The sequence below is a fragment of the Somniosus microcephalus genome, chromosome 6, assembly GCF_052327205.1.
Source record: "Somniosus microcephalus isolate GS21.2 chromosome 6, FLI_Smic_1.0, whole genome shotgun sequence".
Classification (NCBI taxonomy): Eukaryota; Metazoa; Chordata; class Chondrichthyes; order Squaliformes; family Somniosidae; genus Somniosus; species Somniosus microcephalus.
Window position 1 is genome coordinate 274,221,456 of NC_140992.1, and position 15,269 is coordinate 274,236,724.

Genomic DNA, 15,269 nt, shown 5'->3' on the forward strand with positions numbered 1-15,269 from the left:
CACCCTTTGCCTCTGAGTCAGAAGGTTGTGGGGTCAAGTCCCACTCCAGAGACTTGAGCACAAAAATCTAGGCTGACACTCCCAGTGCAATGCTGAGGGAGCGCTGCACTGTCGGAGGGGCAGTACTGAGGGAGTGCTGCACTGTCGGAGGGGCAGTACTGAGGGAGCGCTGCACTGTCGGAGGGGCTTTACTGAGGGAGTGCTGCACTGTCGGAGGGGCAGTACTGAGGGAGCGCTGCACTGTCGGAGGGGCTTTACTGAGGGAGTGCTGCACTGTCGGAGGGGCAGTACTGAGGGAGTGCTGCACTGTCGGAGGGGCAGTACTGAGGGAGCGCTGCACTGTCGGAGGGGCAGTACTGAGGGAGTGCTGCACTGTCGGAGGGGCAGTACTGAGGGAGCGCTGCACTGTCGGAGGGGCAGTACTGAGGGAGCGCCGCACTGTCGGTGGGGCAGTACTGAGGGAGCCCTGCACTGTCGGAGGAGCAGTACTGAGGGAGCGCTGTACTGTCGGAGGGGCAGTACTGAGGGAGTGCTGCACTGTCGGAGGGGCAGTACTGAGGGAGCGCTGCACTGTCGGAGGGGCAGTACTGAGGGAGCGCTGCCCTGTCGGAGGGGAAGTACTGAGGGAGCTCCGCACTGTCGGAAGGGCCGTCTTTCGAATGAGACGTTAAATTGAAGCCGTAAAAGATCCCATGGCACTATTTCGAAGAAGAGCAGTCGAGTTCTCCCTGGTGTCCTGACCAATATTTATCACTCAATCAGCATTACTAAAACAGATTATATGGTAATTATCACATTGCTGTTTGTGGGAGCTTGCTGTGTGCAAATTGGCTGCCGCGTTTCCTACATTACAACAGTGGCTACATTTCAAAAAGTATTTCATTGGCTGTGAAGCGCTTTGGGACGTCCGATGGTCGTGGAAGGCGCTATATAAATGCAAGTCTTTCTTGTTTTGGTTGAAAAAGCATACGGGATCCTGGGCTTCATAAATAGAGGCATAGAGTATTAAAACAAGGAAGTTATGATGAACCTTTATAAAACATTGGTTCGGTCTCAACTGGAGTATTAGGTCCAATTCTGGGCACCGCACTTTAGGAAGGATGTGAAGGCCTTAGAGAGGGTGCAGAAAAGATTTACAAGAATGATTCCAGGGATCAGAGACTTCAGTTACATGGATAGACTGGAGAAGCTGGGGTTGTTCTCCTTAGAACAGAGAAGGTTGAGAGGAGATTTGATAGAGGTGTTCAAAATCATGGGTCTAGACAGAGTAGATAGAGAGAAACTGTTCCCATTGGCGGAAGGGTCGAGAACCAGAGGACACAGATTTAAGGTGATTGGCAAAAGAACCAAAGGCGACATGAGGAAAAACTTTTTTACGCAGTGAGTGGTTAGGATCTGGAATGCACGGCCTGAAAGGGCGGTGGAGGCAGATTCAATCACGGCTTTCAAAAGGGAATTGGATAAGCACCTGAGGGGAAAAAATTTGCAGGGCTACGGGGAAAGGACGAGGGAGTAGGACTAGCTGAAGTGCTCTTGCAGAGAGCCGGCATGGGCTTGATGGGCCCAATGGCCTCCTTCTGTGCTGTAACCATTCTCTGATTGTATGATTCAGCCCAGGAACGGAGAATATCGGAGAAAGAAAGCAAAAATAAATGGTATATGGAATTGTGTGTATAATGAGCACCTCTGGGACTGATGCAAGGCAGTCCTTTTGAACAGAGGTCTATTACAGGCCTGAGTGTGAATTTTCAGCTCAAGGAGCATTAAACCCAAACGTGGTTGAGGACTTTCTAAGTTAAAACCATGAAACATTAACCAAAGTCTTCGCTGGCGAGACAGCAAGGTTAACAACTGTCTGCCCATAGTCATTAATCAAATGCCAGGTATAATTAATTGGTGGATGTATCAGTAAAGTGTCTGATACCATTCGTTATGGGTCATAGGGATTGTAACTGACCATTATAAGTCGGTGGTCTCCTTTGATAAACACTCAGTTGCTTTTCGATTGATGGTTTCTCTCCCTCCCCCATCACCCACATCGCTGCAATACTGGAATTCCAGCTTTAGAGAGCTCCACGGTCACATTCGACTGTCACAGAAACCACATTCAGAAAGGAGCAAGATAGAATTGTAGAATCATAGAAATTTACAACACAGAAGGAGGCCATTCGGCCCATCGTGTCTGTGCCGGCCAAAGAAGAGCTCTCCAGCCTAACCACACTTTCCAGCTCTTGGTCCGTAGCCCTGGAGGTTACGGCACTTCAAGGGCATATCCAAGTACTTTTTAAATGTGTTGAGGGTTTCTGCCTCTACCACCCTTTCAGGCAGTGAGTTCCAGACCCCCACCACCCTCTGGGTGAAATAAGTTCTCCTCAACTTCCCTCTAATCCCTCTACCAATTACTTTAAATCTGTGCCCCCCAGTTATTAACCTCTCTACTGGGGGAAATAGGTCCTTCCTCTCCACTCTATCTAGGCGCCCACAAGATCCTTCAGCCTTAGGAGCTCAAATCATGGGCCGAGGCTCGAAATCACAAGGCGAGTACAGTAATCTGGGATGTAATGTTTAGGTTATCCACCAGATGGAGCCAAAGAGTACGGTTTCACATCCACCAGTATTTAAGGTAATGGGTCATGTACTCAATGTCCTGGTACACCAGTTATTAAGGTAATGTGGCATTGCATTATGGGTATGACTCAGAGGTGAATCCTCCATCTTGGTGATCGTGCAGTTAGAAATGTGTTTTGCTTGCAGCCTGTAAGAGCTATGCCTCTCTGCTACACCGTGTAATAAACAGTTGGGTTTTGTTCCTACGAACTCGCTTCTCTCAATTTCGGACCTTACCACTCGGATATCACAGCGAGGGTCCTACTGGGTTAAAGGCCGGGGCAGTGTGACTGACAGATGGATGGTCCAATACCTCCGGGACCCAAGATCAACCCAATGGCCCACGATCATGACAGGCATGTTCTACTGCAACAGGCGACCACCAATACCAGCGGGGCCAGGGTGCTGAGCGGTTGCTCAGCTTGGTTCTGCATAGATTTGCTGCCATAAACGCGGACAAACTGAACATTGCCTCTGCACACATCCCAACCATCATCAGCTTTTGGAGGCAATGCTCATTTGTTCAGCGTTCATTGGGATGTGTGTAGTTTATTCCATGATTCTGTTACCCTTTAGGTGAAAAGGTCCCCATCCTCCCCCTCCAACACCCCAAATATCCCCCTTACTATAGGGGAAGCCGGATGTGAAAGGAATGGAAGAATATGCAGATAGGGTGAGATGAGGTAGGGTGGGAGGAGGCTCGTGTGGAGCATTAACACCGGCACAGACCAATTGGACCGAAGGGCCTGTCTCTCTGCTGTAAATTCTATGTAATAATTTTTTTAACTTTTGTGGCCCTGGTATTCGAACCCTTCGAAGCTCCAATTTTAACTCCAGGTGGATTCCCCGGCTCAGGCCTGAGTTAAAATTACAGGCGGGTCTCAGTGATGTCATCGGGCCGCAGCAGGCACATGTAAAGAAGGACCCTGTTGTCTCCGGGCGCCTGTCCTTGTTGCCTGCTCAGGCGAGCAGGGTAAAATTGCAGATGTTGCTAATCATGGCGGCTTTCGGACAGGTAAGAGCCCGGGCGATTTTAACTGCCCGCCCGCCAGGTTTCTGCTGAGTGAGTCGGATTAAAATCGTCCCCAAATCTTAGTGAATGATTTGCCCAGATCAGCTTTAGCATAATCGCTAAAAACCTCAACTAGGTCACATCAAAGTCTTTCCCTTGCCAGAGAGAACAAGTTTACCTTCATTAACCTTCCATAAAAACACACACAAAAATTCCTGAAGCCAAGAATCATCTTTGTAGCTTGTCCATCTTACGGGCAATCTCCACTTTCCCCTAAAGCCTCTGTCTGGAATCCTTTCTATTCCTGTTTGACCTGCATGGTTAGCCTATCAGACATGGGTTGAGTTTCGGAAGAATCGATTTCCCAAGTTTAAATGTACTTACACAGCTACTTTTCTTTCACGATAATAGTTTTTTATAAAGCATATACATAAATATTCAACAGGAGGAGGAGGTGAATGAATCTCACACAGTGTGAAGGCATCTCATTAACTTTCAGCTTCCATGTCCAATGTGATCTCCAGTTGCACAACATCTATAATGCAATAAGCTCTTTAATAAGGGCAGAAAATGTCATCGTTCTTACACACTATGATATGTCATCTCCTTGTGTAGCTATTAATATGGTGGGCCCAGAAATGGGGACTGTTAGAACTGCAGGTTTGTTAGAGTTTAGTGAAAGCTTTGGAGATTAAAGCATTGCGAAGGCCCTCTGGCACTGTACACTGTGCAGTAATGAGGGATTGTGCTGAGTGGGAGGGCGAGCGGGGGGGGCGGGGGGCAGCGGGATATATGGGATAGGAGCAGGGAGGGGTGGGATAGGCACAGGGTAGAGGGAGGGGGTGGGATAGGCACAGGATAGAGGGGTGGGATAGGCACAGGGTAGAGGGAGGGGGTGGGATAGGCACAGGGGAGAGGGAGGGGGTGGGATAGGCACAGGGGAGAGGGAGGGGGTGGGATAGGCACAGAGCAGAGGGAGGGGGTGGGATAGGCACAGGGTAGGCGGAGGGGGTGGGATAGGCACAGGGTAGAGGGAGGGGGTGGGATAGGCACAGGGGAGAGGGAGGGGGTGGGATAGGCACAGGGGAGAGGGAGGGGGTGGGATAGGCACAGGGGAGAGGGAGGGGGTGGGATAGGCACGGGGAGAGGGAGGGGGTGGGATAGGCACAGGGGAGAGGGAGGGGGTGGGATAGGCACAGGGGAGAGGGAGGGAGTGGGATAGGCACAGGGTAGAGGGAGGGGGTGGGATAGGCACAGGGGAGAGGGAGGGGGTGGGATAGGCACAGGGTAGGGGGAGGGGGTGGCATAGGCACAGGATAGAGGGGGGATGGGATAGGCACAGGGTAGAGGGAGGGGGTGGGATAGGCACAGGGGAGAGGGAGGGGGTGGGATAGGCACAGGGTAGGGGGAGGGGGTGGCATAGGCACAGGATAGAGGGGGGATGGGATAGGCACAGGGTAGAGGGAGGGGGTGGGATAGGCACAGGGGAGAGGGAGGGGGTGGGATAGGCACAGGGGAGAGGGAGGGGGTGGGATAGGCACAGGATAGAGGGAGGGGGTGAGATAGGCACAGGGGAGAGGGAGGGGGTGAGATAGGCACAGGGGAGAGGGAGGGGGTGGGATAGGCACAGGATAGAGGGAGGGGGTGGGATAGGCACAGGGTAGAGGATATGGGCTAGCCAGAGAGCAGGGTATATGTGATAGGTGGGAGAGGTAGCAGGTGGGATAGGATAGGATCATGGGACAGAAGGGATTGTATAGTTACAGGATGTGGATAGGTTCATGCAACAAGGGGAAAGTGTAGGAAGAGGCTAGGGATATGATCATGGAAGGATAGTATAAAGGCAGTTCATGCATGAAGAGTGACCAGCTCACATCCACCTCTTCCTCACTGAGGTCACGGTAGCTGGTCAGCTTCTGACTGAGCCGATATCAATGACCGCAACACATTCCGGGATTGGCCTGAGAACCTTCCTAGTCTGTATATCTCAGTTGTTGTTTTCACATCCATCCCTTGGAGAGAATAGTGTGAGGTTTCGCAGGCTGATTAACAGACTCGAGACATGAACATTCCTTCCTTGGGTGTAACCATCCGATAGGGGGGGTCAATCCTATACGGTGGAGGGTGGGGGGGGGGTGGCGGTTTATGGGTTCCCACAGCCCATACGATAAGGGAGGGGGTCACCCACACCCGCTAGACACGAGTATCCCACTGGATGTCGATCCAGAATTCCCAGCCGGTCTCCACTCGCTGGGACGGTCCGGAGCGGGAATTTGAACCCTGCACCTTTTGACTCGGAGGCGGCGGCGCTCCCACTGAGTCCAGGGCTCGCTCCGTAGAGCTCAGCGAGCCTCTGCTTTAACCAGCCTAATTATTCCCATTTTCAATGCGTATTGATCCGCCGATGTCTAGAGAAAGCAGCACATTCTCGAAGGCTGGCTCCTTGGTGTAAAATATGATTCAGTTTGGATTGGGTTGGTGAAGGAATGAAAGAAAGCTGTCATTTTTAATCTAATACTGATCAAAGCGATGCATCTGGTGCCTGCCTGTTCTATCAGGTTTCTCTGCAGACGCCTCCCTTCTGACATCCCGCCTTCCCATTATGCTGATAATTACCTCAGAAAAATATGGGGATCTCTAAGGTCCTATTGTCTTGATTGCTTCACGTTGATTGGGAACCTCCTCTTCCGATTACCGTGACTCTGGCTAGTCCAAATGAGCATCATTAAAATCTTGTTAGCTCCCAATCACTTGTGGTAATAAGAGTCAAGCAACGATCGGAATATCTTTTGTCTAATTTGTCTCTGTAACACTACTGATTAGAGGCAGGGTCACAGAGTTCACTGGGAAATGAAATGCAGAGAAGAGTTGCAGCAGAGACTCCCCGAGGATGAAGTGATAAACCTGCCTGAGGGGGTTGATGGTGAAGCTACTGAAGACAGTCTTACCACAGAAGACAGTTGAGGCCAATTCATTAAATATATTCAAGAAGGAGTTAGATATATTTCTTAAGGCTAAGGGGATCAAGGGGTATGGGGAGAAAGCAGGGACAGGGCACTGAATTTGGATGATCAGCCATGATCGCATTGAATGGCGGAGCAGGCTCGAGGGGCCGAATGGCCTACTCCTGCTCCTATCTTCTATGTTTCTATGTTACTGATCAGAGATTTTTTGTAAAAATCAACATTTCATTGTGCAGTACACACATCTGTTGCACATATGACAAATAAAATTGAATTGAATTGAATTGAATTGAGTGCAATTGAGCCCCCAGTCTGTACTGAGATAGATGATCCTATCCAGGGCAATATTCACAGTTCCTCACACTGTTCCTAAGGTTATACCGATCAGGAAAGACTGAACAGGCTGGAGCTCTTTTCTCTAGCAAAAAGACCGAGAAGGTGACCTAACAGAGGCCTTTAAAATTATAAAGGGGTTCGATAGGATAGACGTACTGAAGATGTTTCCGCTTGTGGAGGAGTCCAAAACTAGGGGCCATAAATATAAGATAATCACTAATAAATAGAATCATAGAATGGTTACAGCATGGAAGAAGGCCATTCGGCCTGTCGAGCCCGTGCCAGCTCTCTGCAAGAGCATTTCAGCTAGTCCCACTCCCCCGCCCTTTCCCCATAGCCCTTTAAATTACTTTCCTTCAGGTACTTATCCAATTCCCTTTTCGAAAGCCATGATTGAATCTGCCTCCACCGTCCTTTCAGGCAGTGCATTCCAGATCCTAACCACTCGCTGCGTAGAAACGTTTTTTCTTATGTCGCCTTTGGTTCTTTTGCCAATTACCTTAAATCTATGTCCTCTGGTTCCCGACCCCTCTGCCAGTGGGAAGTTTCCCTCTATCTACTCTGTCCAGACCCACCATGATTTTGGAACACCTCTATCAAATCTCCTCTCAATCTTCTCTGTTCCAAGGAAAACAACCCCAGCTTCTCCAGTCTATCCACGTAACTGAAGTCCCTCATTCCTGGAATCATTCTCATAATTTTTTTCTGCACCCTCTCTAAGGCCTTCACATCCTTCCTAAAGTGTGGTGCCCAGAATTGGACACAGTACTCCAGTTGAGGTCGAACCAGTGTTTTATACAGGTTCATCATAATTTCCACACTTTTGTACTCTATACCTCTATTCATGAAGCCCAGGATCCCGTAAGACTTTTTAACTGTTTCTCAACCTGCCCTGCCACCTTCACCGATTTGTGCACACATGCCCCCAGGTCTCTCTGTTCATGTACCCCCTTCAGGATTGTACCCTTTAGTTTATATTGCCTCTCTTCATTCATTCTACCAAAATGTATCACTTCACACTTTTCTGCGTTAATTTTCATCTGCCACGTGTCCACCCATTTCACCAGCCTGTCTATGTCTTCCTGAAGTCTATCACTATCCTCCTCACTGTTCACTATACGTCCAAGTTTTGTGTCATCTGCAAATTTTGAAATTGTGCCCTGTACAATCCAGTAAGAAATTCAGGAGAAACTTCTTTACCCAGAGAGTGGTGAGAATGTAGAACTCGCTACCACAGGGAGTGGTTGAGGTGAATAACATAGATGCATTTACGGGGAAGCTAGATAAGTAAATGGGGGAGAAAGGAATAAAAGGATATGCCGATGGGGTAAGATGAAAGGAGGCTCGCGTGGAGCATAAGCACCAGCATAGACCGAGTAGCCTGTTTCTAGGGCAATGGAGGAGTTAGATTTTTTTTAATTTGTTCATGGGATGTGGGCATCGCTGACAAGGCAAGCACTTATTGCCCATCCATCCCTAATTGTCCTTGAGAAGGTGGTGGTGAGCCACCTTCCTGAACTGCAGAGGGCAGTTAAGAGTCAACCACATTGCTGTGGGTTTGGGGTCACGTACAGGCCAGACCGGGTGAGGACGGCAGATTTCCTTCCCTAAAGGACATTAGTGAACCAGATGGGTTTTTACGACAATCCGGTAGTTTCATGGTCACCATTACTGACACTAGCTTTTTATTCCAGATTTATTTAATTCCTAAACTCGGGAGATTCCTCCCTAAACCTCTCCACCTCTCTCCCTCTCTCTTTCCTTCTTTAAGACGCTCCTTAAAACTTACCTCTTTGACCAAGCTTTTGGTCATCTGCCCTAAGATCTCCTTATGTGGCTCGGTGTCAAATTTTGTTTGATAATTGCTCCCGTGAAGCACCTTGGGACGTTTTATTACATTAAGGACACTATATAAAAGGCAAGTTGTTGTTGAAAGTGCAATTTTTGAAAGCTCAGCACTTTACCTGTGTTCTGCATTATTGTGAAATTTGGATTTGGAGCAATGCTGAAAGTCAACCTTGGACCATTCGCACCCACGTCTCTGGAACTCGTGTACTCTGGATCGTTAGTCCAGGACCCCTGGATTACTAGTCCAGTAACATAACCACTATGCTATCGTACCCCTGGTCCACATTGGCCAAGGTTGCCCTCTCTGATTTCTATCACGTGGTCCCTAGTGGACAATGGGGGCGTGGATGATGAGTAAAGATAGGATTAGTCTCAGATGTAATGTCCCCATGCTGAGGTAAGATGTCATCACTCATTGTCTAGTCGCACATGCAAAAACAACAGAAGGAACTTGCATTCATAGAGGCTTTATCATATGCTCAGGGTGTGCCAAAGGGCCTCACATCCAATTAGAAACATAGAACAAACATAGAAAAATAGGAGCAGGAGTAGGCCCTGCGGCCCTTCGAGCCTGCTCCGCCATTCAATATGATCATGGCTGACCCTCTATCTCAATACCATATTCCCACTCTCTCCCCATACCCCTTGATGCCTTTTGTGTCTAGAAGTCTATCTATCTCCTTCTTAAATATATTCAGTGACTTGGCCTCCGCAGCCTTCTGTGGTAAAGAATTCCATAGGTTCATCACCCTCTGAGTGAAGAAATTTCTCCTCATCTCAGTCCTAAATGTCCTACCCCGTATCCTGAGACTGTGACCCCTCATTCTAGACCCCCCAGCCAGGGGAAACATCCTCCCTGCATCCAGTCTGTCTAGCCCTGTCAGAATTTTATACGTTTCAATGAGATCCCCTCTCATGCTTCTAAACTCTAGTGAATACAGGCCTAGTCGACCCAATCTCTCCTCATGCGACAGTCATTGCTATTATTTTGAAGTGCACTCACTGTTGTTATGTAGGTAAACAAAGCAGCCAATTTGCGCACAGCAAGGTCCCACAAACAGCAAATGGGGATCAATAACTGTTTCATCAATTATTTGGACAAAAAAAAGAAAAATTCTGGAGGTGCTGGAAATCTGATTCCAAAACAGAAAATGCCGGAAGCACTCAGCAGGTCAGGCAGCCTGTGTTAAGGGAACACAAATCAAGGTTTCAGGTAAGAATTCTTCCTCAAAACGTGGGTTAGGGTTCGGGTTAGCTCCAGCTCCGAAGAAGAATCCCACAACCAAAATGTCAACTTGTGTTCTCTTGACACAATGAATTCCTGACCTTCTGAGTGTTTCCATTCTATATTTGATGTTGATTTAGGGAGGAATAATGTCCAGGACACCAGGGGAATTCCATCCCCTTCTTCAAGTAGTGCCATTGGGATCTTTGATGTCCACCTGGACAGGCAGACAGGCCTTCATTTTAGCACGTTATCTGAAAGATGGCACCTCAGCACTGCACCGGGAGTGTCAGCCTAGATTTTTGTGCTCAAGTCTCTGGAGTGGGACTGGAACCCACAACCTTCTGACCCAGAGTTTGAGTGCGCTAGCTCAGAGGATGGGGAGGGAGGAGAAAGGGAAGTGAGAGAATTGGGGGGAGAAGATGATGTAGAGGGGGAGTGGAGGGGAGGGGGGAGAGACGGAGGGGAGGGGAGGGTGTAGAAGGGGGGGCGGAGGGGATGATGTAGAGGGGGAGTGGAGAGGAGGGGGGAGAGATGGAGGGGAGGGGAGGGTGTAGAAGGGGGGGCGGAGGGGATGATGTAGAGGGGGAGTGGAGAGGAGGGGGGAGAGACGGAGGGGAGGGGAGGGTGTAGAGAAGGAGGAGAGGGGGAGAGATAGAGGCACAAAGCAGAAGTCGTGGGTTGGCTGATACAATCTCGCCTGTTTTGCGCCCCCTGCTAATGTTGAATTTCACCTCCCCCACCCCTCCCGTGTAGTTCCTACTCAGGGGCCAAAGCAATGACACCAACAGGAATAGGAAACAATTCAAATACATATTCTTAATAAACTGAACACAATACAACAGAAACAACTCTGCTGCCCATAATCTAACTCACTCCACGCCCCATTCACCCATCACCCCTTGTGCTCGTTGACCGACATTGGCTCCCAATCCAGCAACACCTCAATTTTTAAATTCTCATCTTTGTTTACAAATCCCTCCACGGCCTCACCCCTCCCTATCTCTGTAACCTCCTCCAGAGCTACAACCCTCCAAGATCTGCGCTCCTCTAATTCTGGCCTCTTGCGTATCCCCGATTTCCTTCGCTCCACCATTGGCGGCCGTGCCTTCAGCTGCCTGGGCCCTAAGCTCTGGAATTCCCTCCCTAAACCTCTCCGCCTCTCCACCTCTCTCTCCTCCTTTAAGACGCTCCTTAAGACCTACCTCTTTGACCAACCTTTTGGTCACCTGTCTTACTATCTCCTTATGTGGCTCGGTGTCAAATTGTGTTTGATAATCGCTCCTGTGAAGCGCCGTGGGACATTTTACTACATTAAGGACGCTATATAAAATGCAAGTTGTTGTTGAAAGCGCACTTTTTGAAAGCTCAGCACCTTACCTGTGTTCTGCATTATTGTGAAATTTGGATTTGGAGCTATGCTGAAAGTCAACCTTGGACCATTCGCACTTTCATCCTTGTCCACAGCCTTAATCGTCTGGATGAGCTGAAATAAGACAACCAGAGAGTTGTGGTCTAATCAATGTTCAGAAATAAGGATCAATGAATTCCGGCTATTCCCATTCTGAAAGCAGTTTACGTGCGACCTTTAACCTCGGCCTATAGATTAGATGGTCACTATAGCAACCAACATAATATAGGCAACCCTGCTAACACTCCCACAGGCGTTAATTTAGAAACCGTTAACCCTTCATTATCCAACTCCTCCTGGCTACAGACCTTCCAAACTTTCTGAATCACTGAACAATCCTGTGAAATCGAACCAGAATATTTGAATTTACCCAATGCTACCCACCTTTCCCGTATTTGCGTTTTCACACATATCCACTTCATAGGGTTCTGCAAACTCGGGTGCATTGTCATTGATGTCCTGGATTTTGATGGCCACTTGAGCACGGGAAATTTGAATTTGGTTATCTGTGAAGAGGGCAGATTAGATTCAATAATGAGAAAACAGTGCGTTCGGGCAAGGAAAGAAAAAAGCCAACTTCAAACCAAGGTTAATCAACTGAGCCAAAACCTGGGTAACTTGAGTGGGACGAGACCTGGGTGTCCTTGTGCACCAGTCGCTGAAGGTAAGCATGCAGGTGCAGCAGGCGGTTAAGAAGGCAAATGGTATGTTGGCCTTTGTAGCGAGAGGGTTTGAGTACAGGAACAAGGATGTCTTGCTGCAGTTGTACAGGGCCTTGGTGAGATCACACCTTGAGTATTGTGTGCAGTTTTGATCGCCTTATCTGAGGAAGGATGTTCTTGCCATGGAGGGAGTGCAGCGAAGATTCACCAGACTGATACCTGGAATGGCAGGAATGACGTATGAGGAGAGATTGGGTCGATTGGGCTTATACTCGCTGGAGTTTAGAAGAATGAGAGGGGATCTCATTGAAACTTATAAAATTCTGACAGGACTGGACAGACTAGATGCAGGAAGGATGTTCCTGATGGTCGGGGAGTCCAGAACCAGGAGTCACAGTCTAAGGATAAGGGGTAAGTCATTTAGGACAGAAATTAGGAGGAATTTCTTCGCCCAGAGAGTGGTGAACCTGTGGAATTCTCTACCACAGAAGGCAGTAGAGGCCAATTCATTAAATATATTCAAGAAGGAGTTGGATATATTTCTTACGGCTAAAGGGATCAAGGGGTATGGGGAGAAAGCAGGGACCGGATACTGAATTTGGATGATCAGCCATGATCGCATTGAATGGCGGAGCAGGCTCCTATCTTCTATGTTTCTATGTTTCTATGACTTGAACCTACTACCTTCATAATTCAGAGGCAAGAGCCACGGCTGACATGAACGTCAGTGTAACTAAGAGGCAATGCCACTCTGGCAGAGCTAAGGATGGCCGGTGTGGGAAGTGGCTCTGGCAAGATGCTGAGATTCTGTCAGTGCACATGGACCTATCCCCTGGCATGAATGTTGCTGCAAGCGGGTTTTGGCAACGGATTTCCAACCTACCATAGCTGTTTCCTATAGTCTGAAATTAAGCTTCAAACTTATAAGCAGCAGCTTGCAACATGTGCAGTAGCTGACCTACAACGCTATTCTGAATGAGATTTGGACTCAACTTTTCCAGCTATTAGCTTGGCAGTCTTGTGCCAACCACAACAGGTGCAGCAACTGAAAAGTGGGATGAATTAAGTCAAATTTTATTTAAAATTGGACGAGGAGCTGAAAGCTCAACAGGAACAGCCCTTGGATACGAAATGCTGCTCTCAGCTCTTGCGAAGAGTGACTTCATCTTGCCAAAGTTGCCCTGCAATCAATGCCATCGGAATTAAATGCTTGCAAGCTACACTCTGCTGGAGTAAATCTATAGGGCACAGCACTGTAACGTTTTTGCCACAGTGATGCTGATTGAGTGGCTTTGACCTTGTACGTCTCACTCATGGGATTCTTCTATCTGATTAATCCTTCGCCAAACTCTCGATCAGATGGAGCACACCTCAACTACACCAAGCTATCAGTTGGGAAATAGTGAGCCCAAAGTTCGTTAAGAATAGCGTTGCTAGCAAGCTGTTGTTTATTGCAATGAGTTTCAAACTTAAGTTCGGACCATTGAAAGCAGCTATTGTGGGATTGCTCTGTCTGATTGAGTTCTTAGCCCAGTTTGGATTGAAGAAACGTCCAGAGAAAGCTAATTGCTCCTTAACCAGAACTTGATAAAGAGGAAGGTAAGTGGTTTCACCCCAGTTGGTAGATGCATGGAGTGTGCAGTACTGAGCTTTAGAGACCAGGTTACATCCTCAGAAATTGCCAAGTTAACTGCTGTCAACTGGGTGATCTTTGGGGCACCACAATGGACCTCATTGTACCAGGGCTGGAAATAGAAACATAAACATAGAAACATAGAAGATAGGAGCAGGAGTAGGCCATTCAGGCCCTCGAGCCTGCTCCGCCATTCAATGCGATCATGGCTGATCAAAATCAGCCAGACTTCCTGCCTTTTATGGACATGAGGCTGCTGTGTTTTACAATCACGGTCTCTGGCCCAGAATGGACCTTCTTAATTAAAGGGCCATTAAGATTTTTTACCACTCCTCTTGAGTTTATAGGACGTTCGATGCAACATTGACTGCAGCAATGAAAAGGTTTCTTCCATTACCACACTATCATTGGCTCAGTGGGTAGCACTCTCACCTCTAAATCAAAAAGTCTAGGGGTTCAAGGCTCACTCGAGAGACTTGAGAACATAATCTAGGCTTGCAGTCCAGTACTGGGGAGTTCTTCCTGGGGTCAACATTTATCCCTCAACCAACATCACTAAAAACAGAATATCCAATCCTTATCACATTGCTGTTTGTGGGAGCTTGCTGTGCGCACATTTGCTGCTGCGTTTCCTACATTACAACAGTGACTCCACTTCAAAAGCACTTCATTGGCTGTAAAGCGCTTTGGGATGTCCTGAAGTCTTTCTTTGTCACTCATACAACGTGCAAAAATAAATCACAGGAATCCATCGGTAATTCAATCAGCTTTTTTTTTGATTTAAGAAAAAAGATTCCAACAGTGGGTAACATAAGAAAACTACTAGGCACTTGGTCAGAGTGTTAAACATGGCTTTAATCGACTGTTTCACAACATGGAAGTCTAGTTATCCTTCACTAGTTCCTGTTTACAAAATGTCCCTGAGCAAGCTGGGCCTGTGCCCGAGTATTTATACTCTCCCTGGGCAGTGCCACCAGCAGGCCGCCCAGTATATTTCATAAGTCATTTCTACAAGAATGGCACGATTTATGTCAGTGAGTTTACCCAGAGAGAAGCTGAACCAAAAGTCCTGGAATCTCCCAGGATGGAGTCTCAAGCTGTGCTGAGTTAGCCGGTCTTAGCTGGAGCACCAGCATGGGCTGCTACAACTGGCCCTCAGCCAATATGGGAGAGGCTAGGATTAGCCAGGGCTCCAACTAGGGTTTCCAACTCTCCTGGATTGGCCTGGGGTCTCCAGGAATGAAAGATTAATGTCCAGAACACCGCTGCCAGCAAAGCCCTGGGGAAATATCGGAGACGCGAAAATTGGCCGTTGGACTGACAGTGAAGAATCATCCGATCGAGTAAGAGAGAGTCTGTTCGCTGTACACTTGCTGTGGGAAGGCGGGGTGTTTTTTTAGAGAATGGACGTGTTGGACGACCAATGGCGGGAGCGTGGAGGCAGGGTGGTTGGAGGTGAGCGATCATGTGATGAAGCCTCCACGAATACGTCCAATCAGAGTTGGCCACCCTGACTCCAACCCCTGATCGCTGTCCGGTGATCCCTTCTAGAGAGTCCATGTGGATAGAATT

The 15,269-nt window shown here is 48.2% G+C and overlaps 1 protein-coding gene across 2 annotated transcripts in view; it reads right to left on the bottom strand.

The window, feature by feature from the left end:
* LOC147116725 (cadherin-11-like) overlaps positions 1–15,269 on the bottom strand; it is a 268,489-nt gene that overhangs the window by 17,813 nt on the left and 235,407 nt on the right. For both annotated transcript variants that reach the window (XM_085991847.1, XM_085991848.1), the window contains 2 exons: positions 11,787–11,908; positions 11,372–11,477 (listed from right to left, as the gene is read on the bottom strand). In XM_085991847.1, coding sequence (XP_085847973.1) covers positions 11,372–11,477; positions 11,787–11,908 — 228 coding nt within the window. The remainder of the gene's footprint in view (positions 1–11,371; positions 11,478–11,786; positions 11,909–15,269) is intronic.